The sequence below is a fragment of the Hypanus sabinus genome, chromosome 1 (assembly GCF_030144855.1).
Source record: "Hypanus sabinus isolate sHypSab1 chromosome 1, sHypSab1.hap1, whole genome shotgun sequence".
NCBI classification, from domain to species: Eukaryota; Metazoa; Chordata; class Chondrichthyes; order Myliobatiformes; family Dasyatidae; genus Hypanus; species Hypanus sabinus.
In genome coordinates, this window is record NC_082706.1 from 90,437,382 (window position 1) to 90,460,351 (window position 22,970).

Here is a 22,970-nt window from a genome sequence, read left to right on the forward strand (position 1 = left end):
ATCATGCTCACTTTAGTTTACACGAGGGAATCTGCAGATGCTGGAAATTCAAACAACACACTCAAAATGCTTGTGGAACACAGCAGGCCAGGCAGCATCTATAAGGAGAAGCACTGTCGACGTTTCGGGCCGAGATCCTGGCAAAGGGCTAACAGTCCTATAATTTCCTTTCTTCTGCCTCGCTCCCTTCTTGAAGAGTGAGTGCTACCTTTGTAAATTTTCAGAACCATACCTGAATCTAGAGTTTCTTGAAAGATCATTACTAATGCCTCTTCAATCTCTTCAGCCGCCTCTTTCAACTCCATGTTATCTTTCAGTTTGCTCCCACAACATGCAATCATTTCCCCAATAACAGTTTAATAAGTGGAGTCACCCATTGTATTGCACCCTTCATTTGGAATGTGCTTCAATAAATACAAGAAACTTGCAACTGAAAGCTAAATTTCTGAAAAATCATATTCCATTTCAGGGAAAATGAAGAAGACTTTCGTAAGTGTGATGCTGAGAGAAAACTGACCACACTCCAGAATTTCCAGGCTAGTGGATGATGAATGAAAGAACTATTTGCAAGGGGTGGTGATAATATCTTTTGAGATTGTATAAAATCTCTGACAGATAAAAAAGTAGAATTGCTGTTTGAATAAATCTTGGCTGAGACATTGAAGAGCTGATTAGATGGGGTCACACAGAGTGGAAGCAGAAAATGAGGACAACCTTATCCACTCTGTCTATCAAGCCTTCGCTTTTAGATTAGGGTTGGTGTAAAAACCAAGCCTGACCTAAAGCATTTTATTCCCTCCACATCCTCATCAATTCAAACTGAATTCTGCCGGTCAGCAGCACATTACAGGTAAACCCGGGTTAACCAGCCATTATAGTCACGCAGTCATGGGGTGAGGGGGAACTGGAGGAAGAGGAGCAGGGGAAGGAGAAGTTGAAGGGGCAAGGGCAAGTGAAGAAAATAGACAAGGAAACATTGCACCATATGTGAATGTCTTCCACCTCTCAAGTAGATGCTTCTCGCATTACTGCACCACCGGACTGCCTTATGGAGTGAAATTGAATTTGGAACTCACCAGAGTACCCTCCTTCAGGCTGTTCACAAACGAGATACAAGGTGAAATATTCCAAAAGGTGCCTCGGTAGTTCAATTTCCTGGGCTGCAATCTTTTAAAAGCAAATCACCTCATTACTGAAGTATATTTGGTGCAGAGGAAAAAAATATTTTAAGAATTAAGAGAAATTTGACTCAATTAGCTTCTGCAAGGGAAAGTTATTAAGAAACAGGAGAAGGCCATTGGAAGCAATCTCATCAACGAGAATCAATAACTAATAATTTATAAGAGTTGACTAGGAGTTAATTTATGTAATATTCTGAACATAGGAGACAATGGGATAAATCTTTTGTGATTCTAACATATAATATATAGAAGCCTTTGCTGTTTATGAAGCAGAAGGTCCAAACCAGCTTCACAGACCGTCAAGTATGCCTTTGCTATTTTCTCCCTTCCCACAACTTTCCAATATTAAAAGGGTTTCTTTTGGAACAGTCCTCCAGCAGGTTACAGGTGAACACCCCCATTTAAACTTGGGAATCTTTGGTTCCTAATCGCTCAAACTGGAGAAGAGTTGTTTGAGATGGCACTGAGAACTTTGGGTCCAAGCATCAGAGGTGTACAGAAGTGCAGTATAAGCACTGAAAAAAACTCACCATTTCCCAAACAACTGCACTGATGAAACCACCAAGCTCCTCCAGCTGGAGCAAATATCTGCAGATCCTACACTGGCCTCAAGACTCAAGCCTCTAGATTGTTTATTTCCATGCTTCAATACACAAGTGTCAAGGAGAACAAAATGATTGTTACTCCAGATCCGATGTAGCATTAAAAAAAACACTGAGCATAAAAAATAGAATAAATACAATATAAAAACAATCCTATAAAACAAATACATAAGTAACTGTTGATAGTGGCCATATACACATAAACGATACTAGGTGCAGCAGCAGTCAAACACAAGGTAACTGACTGGAAATGATATTGTCACCTCAAGACCTGAAATAGAAGTAGCTCATTGTTGATTCCAATGCCCTGGTTAATAAGTACCAAGACTAGGTTAACACTGATTCCATCTCCATAGATGCTGACTTGCTGAATATTTCAGATGTTTTGGTTTTATTACAGATGCTCACCTATATGCCTTTGGGAACTCTGCTATTGAGACTAGTCTATGAGCCCACACTGCCTGCAGGTCCTTATTGAAAAAGAACACAAAATATGGCATGTGTCAATTGTCATAGTCTTAAATGATCACAAAGCTAAATATTTCAGAGCCATCATAGACTTCACAGGGAGAGTAGACTAAACACAAGTCTGCATGTCTCCATTTGCCAAGCTCTTGTTGCAGGCATGGCAAGCATCAGTGACCATCTCTTCTCAAAACTTTGGCCTTTGTATATCTTCCTTTGTAAACAGACAGGAGCATTTCTCCCAGAAGGCTAATGGCAGACAGACAGATCAAAGATGGTGACATATTGGCATATTGGAGAGAGATTACAAATCTGGTTGAACGGTGCCACAACAGCAACCTCTCACTCATAGACAGTAAATTTAAAGAGCCAATTATCAACTACAGAAAGAAAAAGCCAAAGGTCTCTGAGCTGGTCCTCATTAGGGAATCAGAGATGGAGAGAGACAGTAGCTTTAGATTCTGCGCTATTATCATGTCAGTGGATCTGTCCTAGGACCAGTATTTAAGTGCCATCACAAAGATGGCTCAACAGCATCTCTACTTTCTTAGAAGTCGTCACCGAAAACTTTGTCAAACTTCAATAGGTGTACAGTGGAGAGTATCCTGCCCGGTTGCATCACAGCCTGGCACGGAAACAGCAATGCTCAGAAACGGAAGAGTAGTAGATACTGCCCAATCAATCACAGGCAAAGCCCTCTCCATCAATGAGCACATTTACAAAGAGCACTGCTACAATAAAGCAGTATCCATCGTCAAGGACCCTCAGCATCCAGACCATGCTCTCTTCTCACTAGTACCATCAGATAGGAGGTGCAGCAGCCATAGGTGCCACAGCATCAGGTTCAGGAACAGGTATTACCCTACAATCATCAAGCTCCTGAACCATCATGGATAACTTCACGCACCTCAACTCTGAATTGATTCCTTAACCTATGGGCTCACTTTCAATGACTCTACAACACATGTTCTCAATATACATGTATATAGTATGTATATTTATACTGAGAACAAGTTGTACCATTATATACACACACACTTTATTAGTTACAGGAGTGGAACTCAATGTGGTCTTCTGCTGCTGTAGCCCATCCACCTCAAGGTTTGATCTGTTGTTCATGCAGACATGTTCTTCTGCACAGCACTGTTGCAACATGTAGTTATTTGAGTTACAGTTGCCTTCCTGTCAGATTGAACTAGTTTTCGCCCAGAGACTGCCATTCACTGGGCGTTTTTTGTTTTCACACCGTTCTCTGTAATCTCCACAGACTGGTTTACATGAAAAGCCCAGGAAATCAGCAGTTCCTGAGATTCTCAAACTACCCTGCCCGGCACCAGAATCATTCCACGGTCAAAGTCACTTAGATCACATTTCTTCCCCATTCTGATGTTTGATCTGAACAACAATTGAACGTCTTGACCATGTATGTGTGTTTTTATGCATTAAATTGCTGCTGCATGATTGGTTGAATAAATGTTTGCATTAACGTGGTGTACAGGTGTACCTAATGAAGTGGCTATTGGGTGGGGGGGGGCGGTGTGTGTGTGTGCGTGTGTGTGTGTGTGTGTGTGTGTGTGTGTGTGTGTGTGTGTGTGTGTGTGTGTGTGTGTGTGTGTGTGTGTGTGTGTGTGTGGGGGCGTTCGGTTGCTTGGCATTCACAATGAATTGCACGGTGTTCAAGATGAGGCAGTAAATAGGATTCAACATTGGCTTTGTGGAAGAAGTCAGACAATGGTAGTAGATGGCTGCCTCTTAGACCGAAGGCCTGTGACTAGTGGTGTGCTGCAGGGCTCAGTGCTGGGTCCATTGTTGTTTGTCATCTACGTCAACAATCTGGATGATAATGTGGTAAACTAGTTCATCAAATTTGTGGATGAGACCAAACTAGGGGCTGTAGTGGACAACGAGGAAGACTACCAAAGCTTGCAGCAAAATCTGGATCCAGATGGTGAAACTGGCTGAAAAATGGCAGATGGAATTTAATACAGATTAAGTGTGAGGTGCTGCACTTTGGGAGAACCATCCAGGGTAGGTCTTACACATGGTGAATAGCACACGTCACTGGATGTTTTGATGTACATGTCATATATCATCCTTCTCCTCTGTTCTTCAAATGTTAGTAAAACAGTGATTGGTCTTCTTAAGGACTTAATTCAATGTATTAGTGGAACTGAGTTGATATTGACCTCAGTTTTGAGTCAAAGGAGTCCATGCCAATGATACAGCTCAATCATCCCAATATCCAAAAACCATTTCTGTTTAAATGTGGTGATAAGTATCAAAATGCAGTATCAATATGACTCCTGGCTAAACAAATATTTGTGCACCCAATTAACCAATAACTCAGATCAAACAGGAACCAAGTTAAATAACAAACATAACAGGTCAAGTTCTGACAAACCTATTTAATCATAATTGACTGGTTTTATTCAAAACAGATCTGTGGAAAGTTTAAACACAGATCCACAAATTGTATTTATATTGTTGGTGTATTTCAAACATTTTACCTACAAAACATGTATGGACAAAATATCCAGTGGCTTGGCGCTACAAAAGAAGTGGAAAGCACAGTTGTCATGGACTCGTTGGGCCAAAGGGCCTGTATCCATGTTGTCCCACTCTGTGACTCCAAGTGAAAACACTCGTGACAAATTTCCTAACACAACTGTTCAGTCTAGGAAACACATTGATGACAGCCAGCATTAAAGTTCCTACTCCTACTGCCTCAGAAGGCAGTGGAGGCCAATTCTCTGGATGCTTTCAAGAAAGAGTTAGATAAAGCTCTTAAAGATAGCGGAATCAAGGGATATGGGGAGAAGGCAGGAACGGGGTACTGATTGTGGATGATCAGCCATGATCACAGTGAATGGTGGTGCTGGCTCAAAGGGCCGAATGGCCTAGTCCTGCACCTTTTGTCTATTGTCTAGTTGGCTGAAAATGAGTCAGTATTTGCTTCACATGCCAATTATGAATTCAAATCTAATCCTGTTATGCAAAGCTTTCAACATAATTGAATTTTGTTAGCAGAAAATTTGACTTGGCATTGGTACCTGTTTTTATGTTAACAGCTCTTCAGTTGCATAGTTGAAACATTTCATGCATCACGAAAGAACAAACACAATTTGGTCACACATTGAGTTGCTGTGGGACATGTCTGCATGCTTTTGCGCACCAAGTTGTTGCCACATGATTGGCTGATTAGATATTTCCATTAATAAGTACAGGTGTACCTAATAAAGTGGCCATGGAGTGTATATTCAAACATTGTAACAGTGGAAACATGACAAACAATGTCTGCCCAGCAGGGCCCCACGAATAACAGTTCAATAATAACCAGATAATCCTAATTAGTAATGTTGATTAAGCAATAAATATTGGCCAGGCCACCAGAGAGAACTTTATTCCTCTTCAAATTGATGTTATGGGATTATTTTTAACTTATGAGAGGGAGCAGCCAAAAGATCTCTGTTCCATGCTTTTTAACTGACAGCAACTGTCACAATAGACAAGGGAACTTGCCGCTGAGAATGTATGGCATATATGGCATTTTAGTCATACTCCTGTCCTATTAAGCTATGCAATACACGTTCTTCCTCCCAAAGATAAACTCAGTGGCCACTTTATTAGGTATGCCTGACCGTTAATGCAAATGTCTCATCAACCAGTCATGAGGCAGCAACTCAATGCGTGAAAGCATGCAGACATAGTCAAGAGGTTCAGTTGTTGTTCAGACCAAACGTCAGAATGAGGAAGAAGTGTGATCTAAGTGACTTTGACCATGGAATGATAGTTGGTGCTGGATGGGATGGTTTGAGTATCTCAGAAACTGCTGATCTCCTGGGATTTTCATGCACAACAGGCTCTAGAGTTTACAGAGAGTAGTGCAAGAACATAAAACATCCAGTGGGGGTCAGTTCTGTGCGTGAAACACCTTGGTAATGAGACAGGTCAGAGGGGAAATGGTGGTGTGTAGAAGAGCAACTCTATACGCACAACACATCAAACCTTGAAGTGGATGGGCTACAACAGCAGAAGATCACGAGCATGCACTCAGTGACCACTTTATTATGTACCTCCTGTAGCTAATAAAGTGGCAGCTGAGTGTATGAAGAGGAAACTTACCGCCAGCATCCTTTCTGCAGAGTCACACGTATTGGTGTCAATGAGAAGTTTTGTTCCATCTGCAAGAAAAATCTCCAAGTGGATATCTCGAGGATGAATTTTAAATGTTTCCTGCAATGAAAATTAAAAAGCCTTAGTGGTCTTCTGGTGTTGAGTGCGCAGAAGAAGGCTTTAAAATTTCTTTTAATCAATTATATTTCACCTATGTAACAGCTAGAGCTACGCTTCAATATTGAACTAGGTTGTGCTGGACCTGACCCCTGATTTCCGTGTCCTTCCACACTCTCTAATTAAGTGGCAAGGACTCAATGACGGCTCAGCCTTAGGCAGGCCCCACCACCCCCCACCCCAATAAAGGATGACAGTCTGACAGGAGGCAAAGCCAGGGGAGGAGATAGGTCTTCTGCCAATGCTGTCAGGGACTTGAACAGTAGTTATACATCTCTGAAACCCAGACACACTTATAAAAGTTAAACTATCCATAGGTAAATCTAATTTATGCAATTGGTCCTCACAATTTAGCCAAAAACAAAACCCCTGTGCCTCAGAAGTTCATGCTCTCATCGAGAAACTCCCTTACTACAGTATTATGAAAGTATCTACTTCCATTACCCATCCAGACAGTGTTCCAGATTCCATCTGCCCCCTAAATAACCTTACTCAGATCCCTCCACATCTCTTAACCTAAACTATGCCCTCTAATTTAGGTAGCTGATATTCTGTCTTCTCCATTTATGCCACCCCCCCATACTTTTTTATACCTGAGCATCTCTGCTGCAAGGAAAATTAAGGCATCTTTGCTGTCTTTCTTTTCTGCACTCATCTTCTCACCCTGTCAAAGAGTTTCTCCTCTCATTTCTCTCTCTTCTGAACATATTCATCATTTATTGTGCTTGTACTCTATAGAGCCACCCATCAGAATCCCACAGCTTGTTGGCACTAACAGATGCAACCGCCCAAGTACTTCCAACTAATACTAATTAGATTCAGATTCAATTGTATTCATCACATTCACATTGAAACATACAGTGAAATGTGTCATTTGTGTTAACAAACAACACAACCTCAGGATGTGCTGACAACAGCCCACGAGTGTCATCACATCCAGCAGCAACATAGCATGCCCACAATGCTGGGCAGAACAACACAGAACACAAGCAAGAAAACAACAGCAAAGCGAGCTGTCACAGACACAGACAGTTCTCCAAGTCCAAGACAGGACCTCAGCTCTCCAGTCTCCAGGCGTTGGCCATCGGGCTTCCAATCAACCATCAGACTCCGACTTCCTGTATCAAACCCCAGAGTAGCCAGTGATGGGAGCCCCGAACACGAGTCCACCTGCCTCTTGCTTGCATGGCCTTCAAATGTGGAGCAGAGGCCTGGACTGTGGATCTCCTTTGTCACCCGTCCATGTCGCTGGACTTCAAACGTGGAGCTGAGTCCTGACCTCTAACTCCTCCACATCATTGTCCCTATACCCTACCCTGACCCCTGACTCCCCATTCTGTCCCAAAATCATCTCCACAAAATTAAAACAACTACTTCTGTGCTACAATCTGGACAGAGACCACAACTTGGTGTTACCTTGAAAAAGAACACTCCATCCACATTACATGGAGATGGCACCTAAAAACCATGTAATACAATTTTAACTATTAAATTATTTGAACTATTTAGTTTTATCACTGCTGTCACACTAAATACCTTTCTTAAACGTACTCGCCAGCTAGCTTGGTAAATGGATGTGCGTACTGTGACAAACTGAGCCAAGATGATCCAGACTTAGAACAGTGATTAAAATATGAATGCTCCTTTAATATTAATTATGGGACTGATAGCACAGGTGGCTTGAAAGAATTTGGCAAGGTCCTTTGGACATCTGAAGTCCTTCCAAATCGAGTGAGGCTTTCAAAGGTGGCTGTGGAAGCCGAGTCATTGAGTATACTTCACGCAGAGGTTGATAGGTTCTTGATTAGTCAGGGTGTCAAAGGTTATGGGGAGAAGGCAGGAGAATGGGATAGAAAAGGATAATAACTCATTCTGGTGCAGAACCAATGGCCCAAATAGCCCAATTTTGCTCCTATGTCTTATGGTCTTAACATACAGTAGACTGTGAGGTCAAGAGTCCATCTTATTGTAGGAAGAAACTGTTTTATAACAGTGGGATAGAAGCTTTTGCTGAGCCTGGTAGTTTATGCTTGCAGGTTTGTTGTACCTTCTGGCCGGGGGGGGGGAGGGGGGGATTGGAGGGAAGAAAAGGTAATATCAAGGGTGAGTGGAATCGTTGTTTAAGTTGGGTGCGTTACTGACTCGCGGACAGCTTCTGGTGGTAGTGACATACGCATCTAGTCTGACTGCTCAGTCTTTGAACATGGATCAGGCTACTGACTCAAACAGATTAGGAGGAGTGGCTGGCACACCTGCACCTCAAACTTGTGTATGGTGGGCCAGTCTTTGTATGGTGCTTTCCCTCTTTTTGAAAATAGTCTATGCCTTAATTCCTTCTATCAAAATGCATGACCAAACACTTCCCCGAAAGATATTCCATCTGCCCCTTCTTTGCCCATTTTCCCAATCTGCCCAAGTCCTTCTGCAGACTCAATACTACCTGCCCCTCCACCTATCTTTGTATCATCTGCAAATTAGACCGCAAAGCCATCAATTCTGTTATCCAAACCGTTGATATATAACAGGAAGAGAAGCAATCCCAATACCAACCCCTGTGGAGCACCACTTCTCACTGGCAGCCAACCAGAATAGGCCCCCTTTATTCCCACTCTTTGCCTTCTGCCAGTCAGCCAAACTTTTATGCATGCTAGTATCTTTCTTGCAATACCATGGGCTCTTACCTTGCTAAGCAGCCTCATGTGCAGCACCTTATCAAAGACCTTCTGAAAATCCAAGTAAACAACATCCACTGAATCTCCTTTGTCTGTCCTGCCAGTTACTTCCTCAAAGAACTCCCAAAACCACGCTGACTTTGGCCTACATTATCAAGCGCCTCCAAGTACCCCAAAATCTCATCCTTAAGTAATGGATTCCAACATCTTCCCAACCATTGAAGTCAAACTAATTGGGCTATAATTTCCTTTCTTCTCCCATCCTTCCTTCTTAAAGAGTGGCGTGACGTTTTCAGTTTTCCAGTACTCTGGCACCATTCCAGAATCTAATGGTTCTTGAAAGATCATTACTAATGCCTCCACAATCTCTTCAGCTACCCCTTTCAGAAACCAGGGTGTAGTCCATCTGGTCCAGGTGACTTACCTACCTTTAGATGTTACAGCTTCCGAAGCACCTTCTCCTTAGTAATGGCAACTCCACTCACTTCAGTCTGCCCCTCCCCACCTCCCGCGACACTCTTGAATTTCTGCCATACTGTTCCTGTCTTCTACAGTGAAGATTAACGCTAAAAACTTATTAATATTTAAAAGTGTATAATACTATTGTTTTTGGGTAATAAAAGGAAATTCTGAATGCCTTAAAATTAAGAAGAATTAGTGTTTTTTGTGGAAAGAACATGGGATGTCAGAGGTAATGGATTTTTAACATGAAGCAGTAATTTTATTCTGGCATTGGATTACTCCAGATCATTTAGTAAATTTAAATTAATACTTGGGTGGTGTTTAAATTCCTGCGTACTAATGATTTGGTCTAATTAATGACCCAGAGCAAATCCACTGTCCTGTTGCTCACAATTAAAAGGACTGAGCAGGCCAGTTGACTATTTCTCTTCTGATAGATGCAGCCTGACCTGCTGAAAACATCAAGCAGTACAGTACAGGCCATTCAGCCCAAATGATGTGCCAAAATCACATTTTATTCTACTCCAAGATAAATCTAACCCTTCCCTCCCACATAGCCCTCTATTTTTCTTTTAACAACATGCCTAAGAGCATCTTAAATGCCTCTAATGTATCTGTATCTACCACTACCCCTAACAGTACATTGAACACACAAACCACTCTGTGTAAAACATGCCTCTGACATTCCACCTATATTTCCCTCCCAATACTTCACAGTCATGACCCCTTGTGTTAGCCATTGACACCCTGGGTCAAAGTCTCTGTATCCACCCAATCTATGCCTCGTATCATCATGTACACCTCTGATCATCCTTCACTCCAATGAGAAACAGCCTAGCTATCATCCTCATAAGACACGTGCCCTCATCTGCGCAGTAAATCTCTTCCAAACCCTCTCTACAGTTTCCAAGTACAGTTTCTCCTACAAAGAGGTGACCAGAACCAAACACCGTATTCCAAGTTTTATAGAACAGTAGCATTACCACACGGCTCTTGAACTCAAGAGTTCAATAGCTTTCAATATTCTCATCTCATTTTTCCAGCATTGTTCTTTAGTTTTTATTGTACATTTTTTTATTTTCTTTGATTGCCTTTTTCAAACCAAAGAACTTGGAAGAGATTCCTTCTGGTACACATACATTGAGTGCTTCAGCACTTATATTTGCTGTAAATTGCATTGTACAAAACACTAATTCAAGAACAGAAGATCTGAAATTGTTCCCTACCTGCTGCGCCTTCTTTAACAAAGTGGTGAATATTTCACTGGCAGATAGAACAGGATCCTCTCCAACTGCAAAGGCAAGATAGGAATGTTAAGTATTTGTTTGTAACGACAACGATAAAACAAAAACTACTCACCAGGTTTACATCCCTGATAACGAGAAAGAGGTTGCAATGAAAAGTTCATTGAAAATTGAAGAACTACAAACGTTTGTGTACTTTGCTTTTTGGAAAAATAAGATCAACTCAGCTGCTTGCAGGAAATTCTGATATGGACACTCTGATGATAGGTCTGCAAGGGAAGTGTTAAATTTGATTCCTCCTTGGTACATGCTAACATAAAATGGACGATTGAAAGTAAATATTGTGTTAGCCTGGAATGTCAGAATGTTTTGAAAAAATAAATGGAGTATCAAAGGAGTTCAAGTGGTACAGACTTGAGTAGCTAACTATGAATATAAGTTTGTCTCGGATTGTGCAGGTACCGTGCGGTACTGTATCATGGGAAACTACTAGTATAAGGGGTATTGAAGGGTAAAATAAAGGGGACAATATTTTTGAGTGGATGGGAATCTTCTCTCAGGCTGGGTCACGACTAACGCCTGAGTGAAGATTGGAGATAGAGGCAAGGAAGGGGGAGGGGTGGGGTGGAGAGAGATAGCGATAGAAGAGTGGGGAGAGAGATATAAAAGAGGGAGGGGAGGAGCGGAAGGGGGAGAGAGAAGGGGTGGGGAGAGAGGGAGGAGTGATGATAGGTTGGGAGGGGTGATGAGAGGTTAGAGGTGGTGGGGGTTGGAGAGAGGGCGGGAGAAAGTGGGAGGGGGAGGCAGAGGCAAGAGAGAGGAAGGGGAGAGCGAGAGAAAGGAGAGGGAGAACGGGGATGAGAGATAGTGATAGAAAGGAGGGAGAGGGATAGGGAAAGGGGAAGAGAAAGGGAAACTGGAAGAGAGAGAGAGGGGAGGGAGAGAGAAAGTGGGGAGAGAGAGGGGAGGGAGAGAGAGAGGGGAGGGAGAGAGAGAGGGGAGGGAGAGAGAGAGGGGAGGGAGAGAGAGAGGGGAGAGAGAGAGAGAGGGGAGGGAGAGAGAGAGGGGAGGGAGAGAGAGAGGGGAGGGAGAGAGAGAGGGGAGGGAGAGAGAAAGGGGAGGGAGAGAGAAAGGGGAGGGAGTGAGAAAGGGGGGAGAGAGAAAGGGGAGGGAGAAAGGGGGAGAGAGAGAAAGGGGAGAGAGAGAGAAAGGGGAGAGAGAGAATGGGGAGGGAGAGAGAAAGGGGAGGGAGAGAGAAAGGGGAGGGAGAGAGAAAGGGGAGGGAGAGAGAAAGGGGAGGGAGAGAGAAAGGGGAGGGAGAGAGAAAGGGGAGGGAGAGAGAAAGGGGAGGGAGAGAGAAAGGGGAGGGAGAGAGAAAGGGGAGGGAGAGAGAAAGGGGAGGGAGAGAGAAAGGGGAGGGAGAGAGAAAGGGGAGGGAGAGAGAAAGGGGAGGGAGAGAGAAAGGGGAGGGAGAGAGAAAGGGGAGGGAGAGAGAAAGGGGAGAGAGAGAGAAAGGGGAGAGAGAGAGAAAGGGGAGGGTGAGAGAGAAAGGGGAGGGTGAGAGAGAAAGGGGAGGGTGAGAGAGAAAGGGGAGGGTGAGAGAGAAAGGGGAGGGTGAGAGAGAAAGGGGAGGGTGAGAGAGAAAGGGGAGGGTGAGAGAGAAAGGGGAGGGTGAGAGAGAAAGGGGAGGGTGAGAGAGAAAGGGGAGGGTGAGAGAGAAAGGGGAGAGTGAGAGAAAGGGGAGGGTGAGAGAAAGGGGAGGGTGAGAGAAAGGGGAGGGTGAGAGAAAGGGGAGGGTGAGAGAAAGGGGAGGGTGAGAGAGAAAGGGGAGGGTGAGAGAGAAAGGGGAGGGTGAGAGAGAAAGGGGAGGGTGAGAGAGAAAGGGGAGGGTGAGAGAGAAAGGGGAGAGTGAGAGAAAGGGGAGAGTGAGAGAAAGGGGAGAGTGAGAGAAAGGGGAGAGTGAGCGAGAAAGGGGAGAGTGAGCGAGAAAGGGGAGAGTGAGCGAGAAAGGGGAGAGTGAGCGAGAAAGGGGAGAGTGAGCGAGAAAGGGGAGAGTGAGAGAAAGGGGAGAGTGAGAGAAAGGGGAGAGTGAGAGAAAGGGGAGAGTGAGCGAGAAAGGGGAGAGTGAGCGAGAAAGGGGAGAGTGAGCGAGAAAGGGGAGAGTGAGCGAGAAGGGGAGAGTGAGCGAGAAAGGGGAGAGTGAGCGAGAAAGGGGAGAGTGAGCGAGAAGGGGAGAGTGAGCGAGAAGGGGAGAGTGAGCGAGAAGGGGAGAGTGAGCGAGAAGGGGAGAGTGAGCGAGAAGGGGAGAGTGAGCGAGAAGGGGAGAGTGAGCGAGAAGGGGAGAGTGAGCGAGAAGGGGAGAGTGAGCGAGAAGGGGAGAGTGAGCGAGAAGGGGAGAGTGAGCGAGAAGGGGAGAGTGAGCGAGAAGGGGAGAGTGAGAGAAAGGGGAGAGTGAGCGAGAAGGGGAGAGTGAGCGAGAAGGGGAGAGTGAGCGAGAAGGGGAGAGTGAGCGAGAAGGGGGAGAGTGAGCGAGAAGGGGGAGAGTGAGCGAGAAGGGGAGAGTGAGCGAGAAGGGGAGAGTGAGCGAGAAGGGGAGAGTGAGCGAGAAGGGGAGAGTGAGCGAGAAGGGGGAGAGTGAGCGAGAAGGGGAGAGTGAGCGAGAAGGGGAGAGTGAGCGAGAAGGGGAGAGTGAGCGAGAAGGGGAGAGTGAGCGAGAAGGGGAGAGTGAGCGAGAAGGGGAGAGTGAGCGAGAAGGGGAGAGTGAGCGAGAAGGGGAGAGTGAGAGAGAAGGGGAGAGTGAGCGAGAAGGGGAGAGTGAGCGAGAAGGGGAGAGCGAGCGAGAAGGGGAGAGCGAGCGAGAAGGGGAGAGCGAGCGAGAAGGGGGAGAGTGAGCGAGAAGGGGAGAGTGAGCGAGAAGGGGAGAGTGAGCGAGAAGGGGAGAGTGAGCGAGAAAGGGGAGAGTGAGCGAGAAGGGGGAGAGTGAGCGAGAAAGGGGAGAATGAGAGAGAAAGGGGAGAATGAGAGAGAAAGAGGGAAAGGAGAAAGAAAGAGATGTATGAAACTTCAAATCTGTATTTCCCAACATTGTGCAGATGAGCTCATTAAATGGATAAGTATCATTTTATTTCACTTTCTGTACCACAGCCTGAGTAATGATTTGCCTTTTGTCAGCATTCTATACTTTATATAACTCTAATGACGTGACTTCCTTTGTCTTTTAATACATGTACAATGCCTCCTTTGTTTGCAAACATGTTTGCAAATATCTTGCTGCTGAATCAGAGAAGAACAATGAACAAATTTTGAAATATTTTCATTACGTCATTGTCTTGAATGCTTTATTGTTTCTCCACAAATACTGCCTGATCCATCGAATTGATATAGCTTCCTTTGTCTTCACTTCTACATTAACATTCCTGGTTTATACACTGCAAATTGTGATCTGGGGAATCTCCCTCATCCATTTAAATGATACATTTTAAAAATATCAATAAGAGAGAAATATGGACACTTCAAATTTAGAAATTCCTCACAGTATTGTGCAGTTGGGCAGATCTCACAAGTTATATTACAATTGCCTTTATTGTGTATGTAAAGCACCAGTATAGAGTGGTTGTTCATAATTTATGGAGCTGCACACGATATGTTCAGAGCTTCATGCTCATATAGCTAACACCCTCTACAAACACAATCAATCATGGTGTTTTAACATTTGAGTGACAGATATAGCCTCCATGTATGCAACTTATTACCTGGCACTGTCATTTGAATCATAGGTAGGTGAAGCTGAAAATCAAGGCTTACATTTATCAATTCTGATGCAGCGAACTGTCAGGTCAGCTGAAAAGGTCATAGTCTGCAGTCTAACCATCACTACAGGATTTGTATGAGCCCAGGACAAGGAAAATGGGTAGGAAAATCATTGTGGACACAACCTACACTGCAAACTGTCTTTGTCAAAAGCTCCCTTCTGGAAAGCACTGTAGGGCAATTAAAACAAGAACTTCACACCATCTTAAAAATTTCTTCCTACAGGAAGTTAATCTGATCAACCATTCTAGTTGGCCTCCTCCCACCCCCCTCTATCTATTAACCCTGTCTCTGCACCGCACTGTGAAAACACTTTTTAATAATGTAATTTGCATAGTAAAATGCATGATGGTATTTATGTATATTTGAGAAAAGGAAACAATCCTGATGAAAGGTCTCGGCCCGAAACATCGACAGTGCTTCTTCCTATTGATGCTGCCTGGCCTGCTGCGTTCCACCAGCATTTTGTGTGTGTTGCTTGAATTTCCAGCATCTGCAGATTTCCTCATGTTTACAAGATTCTCTTCATTTATTTGGGACATCATGCCACTTAATCGGGACAGAAGACTGCCACCAAACTGCTTCTAACTAGCATCAGTCATGTGCACTTGTGTGGCGGTTAAACACAACACCTTGTTTTGAGCGATTAGTTCTTAAGCAGCATCAATTGCAGATGTCTGTGTTCAAAAAGCTGTGATTTTTGTTAGTTGGCAAGAAATAAGCAGAAATACCATTCAGAACTGCAGTACTCACTGCTGTTTCAAGCATGCAGGCTTGGAGGTGAAAGAGAAGATGCAATATGTATAAGATGATGAGAGACACTGATTTTGTGGAAAGTCAGAGGCTTTCTCCCCCAGGGCTGAAATGGCTAACATGATGGGGCATAATTTTAAGGTGCTTGGAAGTGGGATACAATAGGGTCTTTTAAGAGACTCATAGGTACATGGAGCTTAGAAAAATAGAGAGCTATGTGGTAGGGAAATCCTAGGCAGCTTTGAGAGTAGGTTACATCATTAGGAAAACAAAGTGGGCCGAAGGGCCTATAATGTGCTGTAGATTAAATTTAAAAAAACAGCTGGGAATGAAAATGGAGCAATTTCACTAATTCCACATGTTAGGAAATACAAAGTTTGAAATATGAAGGTAACAAAAATCATCTTGACTGTTACAATGAAAATGAAGATTTGGAGGATGCAGTTGTTGAAAGCATCTCAGGAAGTCTGCCATTATCTGCACTAGGTGTCTGCACTGATTTTGTTCATCTATTGTCAATCAAATAAACATGGCATTACACACTGGATAAATTCTTCTGTGGGTAACTATTAGGGACTAATATAATTTTACAGTACTGTAGTAATATTGGTAGTGTTCTAAATTTGTTCTGTATTTCATTTAAATATGTAACTTGCTACTCAGTTGTACATCAGTCTGTTTTTGTTACACCTTAACTATTTCCATAAAAATAAACTCTTCTCAGGCTTCCAGCCAGGTACAGGTATTGATTTCAACTCGTGGAATGCAGCAGGCCAGGCAGCACCTATAGGAAAGTACAGTCCTGACCAAGGGTCTCAACCTGAAACATCGACTGTACTTCTCCCTATAGATGCTGCCTGACCTGCTGCATTCCACCAGCAGTTTGTGTGTGTTGCTTGAATTTCCAGCATCTGCAGATTTCCTCGTGTTTGCATTATTGATTTTAACTGATGTTTCGATGACAAACCCTGCCATCTTCATCAAGGATTGTTTTTATTATTATTTCCATGAGACTTCGACTAATTGGGGCAGCTGCTTAGTTGTGTCAAAATGCACTGGTCCCAATGTGTCCAAATTAACTGGAATCGACTATACATGTATATGACAAATGAAGTCAATCCTTGATCCTTGGTCAGAGATTGCAAGATTCTAGCTTTTGTCATGATCCTAATAAACTGAGGCTGTGGCCTGCAACTAGTGATGCAGTGATGTCTGTGAACTTCTGTTCTGAATGCTGCTTGTTTGCACCATTTGCTTTTCCCCCTCACACTACAGGGTATTTGACAGTCTTATTTTGCTTTTAATGGGTTCTATTGGGTTTCTTTGCTTCCTGGCTGCCTATAAGGAGACAAATCTCAAAGTTGCATAAAGTATACCTACCTTGAATGAGTGTACTTTGAACATTTTGAAACCAACCATCGACCACAATTAGCTTTTCAAAGCTGGTTGTGCTGATTTTAGCAACATCAATCATTTTTAATTAACACGGGTACTACAGCTGATGGTTCTTTCGCAGGAATTTCAAATACACCATCTCAGTAACTTGCATCAAAGGTTCATTTATTATCAATGTACACAGCCTGAAATTCATATTCTCCAAGTAGCCAGGAAACCCAGCAAGAAAAGAAAGGCAGCACAATCATCAATCCCCAAATTCCTCCCTCCCCACACAACAAAACAAGCAAAAACAGAACAGACACATTGACTCCCAAATCCCCCCACATAAAGAAAAATAAGATCAGACAAAAAACAAAGAATATAAAAAATACTCTAAGACTGAAAGTCTATAGTCCAAGTCCACATCCAAAATGCAGAAAACCTTGGGAACATTCTCCAGGCCCAGCAGGAGACCTTTCCCTCTCCAGATCATATCGATAAAAAAAAAACAGCCAGCACTCATACCCTGCACTCGCCTTGATGCTTTAACCTCCCTTGTCACTTCAATTGGTGAAGAATGGAAGCTTTAATCAGCGAAATGGAGTGAAACAATGCCTTGTGCCCCTTCCCGCAGCTTTGCTGCCACAAAGTTCACGCACTCTACCCTCTGTCTCCCAGAATCCTGAGACTGCAGAGCACTGAAGCACCCAGACGATCTCCAAGATTCTGCATTCGGCTTGATGTTTCCATCTCCTTCATCACTTTAATCAGTAAACAATGGCAGCTTTGATCGGCGAAATGGAGTTGAGCATCAGCTCACAGCTTGCCCACTTTGAGGTTCCTGCATGCTGCCTCTGCCTCTTGGAATCCCCTCAGAAACTGCAGAGTGCTGGAATACCCAAACAATCTCCAAACAGCAAATCACAGGCTCGAGCACATTCGACACGAAAAACAAAAGACATAGAAGATGCGAAATATACGATTTAATGATCTAATCAGAAGATGCCGACCAAAGGAGCACTGCATACAGGCGCCATTTTGGCCAGATTCAGTATTACAAAAAAATTAAATCACAGGCAGCTGCACATCCAGAGAATTCTCAGGCTACAAAGGAAGAGCAAGCTCCCACACCTCCTTCAATGGTTTGCACTGTGCCACATGGAGAGCGAAACCCATGCTGGGTATGGCCGAGGAATGAATGGGTCAGTGGGCTGATTCTCTCTTCTCACTACTACCATTGGGTGGGAGGTGCAGGAGTGCTGGATCGCACACAGCCGGTTTCGGGAGCAGTCACTGCCCTGTAGCCATCGGGCTCCTCAACTCAGCGCTGAACTGACTCCGCAACTGTGGGTTCATTTTCGAGGACCCAGCAGCTCACACTCCAGGTGCTATTTGTATATATTTCTTTTACCATTTGCACAGCTGGTCCTCTCTTGCAATCTGGCCATTTGTCAGTCATTGTTATGCGTGGCTTTTTGGGGATTCCGTTCCATCTCTTTGTGTTGTGGGTGCCTGCAAGAAGATGGATCTCAAGGCATAGCTACTTTGATAATAAATTAGATTTGCCACTGTATGTTGCCTAGGTGGGTAGATCCAGAGGATGTTCACTGGAATGATCCCGGCAAAGAAAGAGTTGACATAAGAACGTTTGATGGCTCTGGGCCTGTATTCACTGGAATCTAGAGTAACGAGATGGGATCTCATTGAAACCTATCATCTCATTGAAACTGGAAGGCCTACATGGAGTGGACATGGATGGGATGTTTCCTAGGACCAGAGGTACAGCTTCAGAATACAAGGACATCCCTTTGGAACAGAGATGAAAAGCAATATCTTTAGCCAGAGGGTGGTAAGTCTGTGGAATTCATTGCCACAAAAGGCTGTGGAGGTCAGATCATTGGGTACATTGACATGATAGAATGGTGGAGCAGACTCAATGGGCCTAATTGCCAAATTCTGCTCCAGTGTTTTATGAAATATTGGGTATATTTGGGTGCCACTGTAGTTAGATACCAGTTAGAGCAGCATATTTATACCGCTCGGGGCATGGAGTTCAGCATTCTATTCAGATGCTGCCTTTAAGGAGTCTGTACTGCCTCTCCATGGAATGCATGAGTTTTCTCTGGGTGCGCTGGTTTCCTCCCACAGTCCAAACACAGACCGGCCAGTAGGTTAATTGGTCATTGTAAGTTGTCACATGATTAGACAAGGGTTAAATCAGGGATTACTGGGCTGTGAGGCTCAAATGGCCAGGAGGACATATTGTAAATAAATAAATATTTAAAATGGGGGGGGGGGTTGATAGGTTCTTGATTAGTAATGGCATCAAAGGTTACAGGTAGAAGGGGATTGAGGGGGAAAATAAATCAGCCATGATGTAACAGCAGAGCAGACTCAATGGACTGAATGGCCTAATTCTTAATGGGTGCTTGATGGTAAACATGGATTTGATGAACCAAAGGATTTTTTTTTTCCCTGCGCTGTCGACTCTGACAAAGCATTAAAAAAGACTGAAGATTTTTGAAATTGCTGCGTATCAGAACCACACTGGTAAAAGTTGATTAGCAGGCTCATCAAGAACGGAGTCGGTCTTTGGGTCTTTGCTCTGCACAATATTTAGATCAATAAACTTGCGGTATATAGTCAGTCACTGTATTGCTTTCACACATACACTCAGTGGCCACTTTATTACGTACACCTTGTTTATGCAAATACCTAATCAGCCAATCATACGGCAGCAACTCAATGCATAAGAGTACACTGACATGGTCAAGAGGTTCAGTTGGTGTTTAGGTCAAACATCAGAACGGGGAAGAAATGTGACGCAAGTGACTTCAACAGTGGAATAACCGTTGATGCCAGATGGAGTGGGTTGAGTAATTCAGAAACTGCTGATCTCCTGGGATTTTCATGCACAACTGTCTCCAGAGTTTAAAGAGCCAGTTGCAAATAAAAAATCTAGTGAGGAGCGTTTCTGTGGATCAATTGTCTCGTAAATGAGAGAAGTCAGAGGAGAGTGGCCAGACTAATTCCAGCTGACAGGAAGGTGACAGTAACTCAGATTACCATGCTTTACAACAGTGCTGTACAGGAGAACATCTCTGAATGCACAACACATCGAACCTTGAAGTGGATGGGCTACAGTAGACGACCACAAACATACACCACCTGTACCTAATAAAGTGGCCACTTAGTGCATAAGAGAAGTAGGAATTATGGTGGCATAGTTCATTTCCTTGTAAAGTGTAAATGAAAATATGTACATTTACTAAACACAGAAACTGCAGGTGGAACTCAGCAGGACTCAGATAAACAGTCTCAGCCCCAGAGGTCGACTGTTTATTCCTCTCTGTGGATGCTGTCTGACCTGCTGAGTTCCTCTAGCATTTCTATCTGGTTCTGTGACATACTTAACCATTTACACCACAGAAAGAAACTGCAAGTTGCAGAACAAAGCAGGTGCAGCCTTGTGTATGGGAACTGTCCTAGTGCTGAAAGATTGGTTAGCACACTGACATAACATGAATCAAAACTGCAAACATGCGATAGAGAAAGTCACAATGGCTCCACAGTTGCTATTTCAGCAACAGCAAGAATTCATCCAACCGAGGAAAAGGAAGGGATCTTTAGGATAAGTTACCAGCATTGAGCCCTGCTGCCAAGTCGATGATATCCATAGCAGGTAGTATAAAAGCCCCTTATCATCTTACACAAGATGACCAGCGGCACAGTCTTTTTCCTAGGCTGGAAGTGGCTAGTACACAGGAGCATAATGTTAAGGTGTTGAGAAGTAAGCCCAAGGTGATGCAGAAAGGTTTCTATTTTTTTTGGTTTTACACAGACTGATTGGAACTTGAAACACACTGGGTGGTGGGACAACCAGATACATGAGCCATTTAGGAGTTGTAAATAGCACTTAAGTTTGTCACAGATTAAAACAGGACATTGATAGGATTCAGAGCTGGGCTAAAAAGTGGCAGATGGAGTTCAACCCGGAGAAGTGTGAGTGATTCACTTTGGAAGTCAAATTTGATGGCAGAGTATAGGGTCAATGGGAGGATTCTTAGCAGGATAGAAGAACAGAGGGATCTTGGAGTCTATGTTCACAAATCCCTCAAAGTTGCCAAACAGCTGATCGAGATGTTGGGGGGGGGGGTTAAGTTCAAGAGCCACGAGGTAATGGTTCAGCTCTATAAAACCCTAGTTAGACGACACTTAGAGTACTGTGTTCATTACAGGAAGGATGAAAAAGCTCTAGAGAGGGTGCAGGTGAGATTTACCATGATGCTACTTGGAACAGAGAGCATATCTTATGAGGAAAAGTTGAGTGAGTTTGGGCTTTTCTGTTTGGAGTGAAGAAGCATGAGAGAGCCTTGACAGATGTACAAGAGACATAGATCTAATTGTCAGCTGGAGATGTTTCCCAGGATGAAAATGGCTAATACCAAGGGGCATAATTTTAAGGGGACTGGAGGGAAGTCTGGGAGGAGGGGGGCAGTGGTTGTCAGAGTAGGCATTTTATACGGTGATTGATGAGTATGTGGAACACCCTGCCAGGGGTGGTGGTGGAGGCAGATACAGTACATGAGGGAAATCTAAGACTCTCAGATAGATACATTAATGAAAGAAAAAACAAATTGGCTCTGTCAGAAAGGATTAGATTGATCTTGGAGTTGGTTAAAGGGTCAGCACAACCCTCATTGGTTAATAAGGGCCAACCCATTAACCTACTCCAAGATCAATGAATCCAATACAGACTGTTTTCATGTCTATTAACTTTTTTTGTGTTTATTAGAGAATTACAAAAATAATTGTGGAAGTTTCTGGGGTATACTTGTGTGAACTACAGCAGCTCTCATTTTCCAGGTGATTATTTTCATATGTAGCATAGTGAAAAAGCAACAGAAGAGCGCGTGGGCTCAGGGTGGGATTTGCCAATCCTGTATCTGGATTTGAAGGAGCAACACTGGCCAAAATGTCCTCAACCATCCGTCCTATTGTTTGAGCCACGCCAATCTATCAAGTTTAATGGTTTCTCCCTCAAGGATCAAGGGTCTACTTTATTACCTATTTTCATTTCATGTTCAGGTTGAGGGGGGATTTGATCGAGGTATTTAAAATTTTGAGAGGGATAGATAGAGTTGACGTGAATAGGCTGTTTCCATTGAGAGTAGGGGAGATTCAAACGAGAGGACATGATTTGAGAGTTAGGGGGCAGAAGTTTAAGGGAAACACAAGGGGGTATTTCTTTACTCAGAGAGTGATAGTTGTGTGGAATGAGCTTCCTGTAGAAGTAGTAGAGGCAAGTTCAGTTGTGTCATTTAAGGTAAAATTGGATAGGTATATGGACAGGAAAGGAGTGGAGGGTTATGGGCTGAGTGCGGGTAGGTGGGACTAGGTGAGATTGAGGGTTCGGCACGGACTAGGAGGGCCGAGATGGCCTGTTTCCATGCTGTGATTGTTATATGGTTATTTGGTATGAGGAATTTGCTGTGATGTGTTAGTCAGGGCGTGACATGCAACAAAACAACTTCCAACAACTATAAAGAGAAAAGCAATTATATAAAAATAAAGTACGGATAGAGAATAAAACATCCATAATACTTAAATCTAGCATGTAAATGGCTAGATATGTGTATAATATGAATGAATTTAACCGAAAAGACCCACCTTTCTGAAGGTACTCCTGTAACTTAAGTCTTCTTTCTTCAGCCATAGACTCAGTTTGCACAAGATAATTCTTAGGCGGAAAATCCGGAACACAATTCTTCCCAAAATACCTCTTCAGCTAAAATTAGGAAAGAAAAATACTAAATGCTGTAGCATTTGCCAAGATTCTCATGTCAGCTGAGAAGATCATCCTGCCATTATGGACATTTACACTACATGCTGCATCCGCAAAGCAAACAGCATTATGAAGGACCCCATGCACCTCTCATACAAACTCTTCTCCCTCCTGCCATCTGGGAAAAGGCACTGAAGCATTCAGGCTCTCACAACCAGACTATCTAACAGTTCGTTCCCCAAGCTATCAGACTCCTTAATACCCAGAGCCTGGGCTGACACCTTACTGCCCTACTGTCTTGTTTATTATTCATTGTAATGCCTGCACTG

General features: G+C 43.5%; 1 protein-coding gene across 4 annotated transcripts in view; it reads right to left on the reverse strand.

Moving 5' to 3' along the window:
• The window catches only part of LOC132395356 (sorting nexin-31-like), a 139,125-nt gene that overhangs the window by 92,258 nt on the left and 23,897 nt on the right, over window positions 1-22,970 (reverse strand). For all 4 annotated transcript variants that reach the window (XM_059971865.1, XM_059971855.1, XM_059971875.1 and 1 more), the window contains 4 exons: window positions 22,527-22,644; window positions 10,899-10,963; window positions 6,371-6,481; window positions 1,077-1,167 (listed from right to left, as the gene is read on the reverse strand). In XM_059971865.1, coding sequence (XP_059827848.1) covers window positions 1,077-1,167; window positions 6,371-6,481; window positions 10,899-10,963; window positions 22,527-22,644 — 385 coding nt within the window. The remainder of the gene's footprint in view (window positions 1-1,076; window positions 1,168-6,370; window positions 6,482-10,898; window positions 10,964-22,526; window positions 22,645-22,970) is intronic.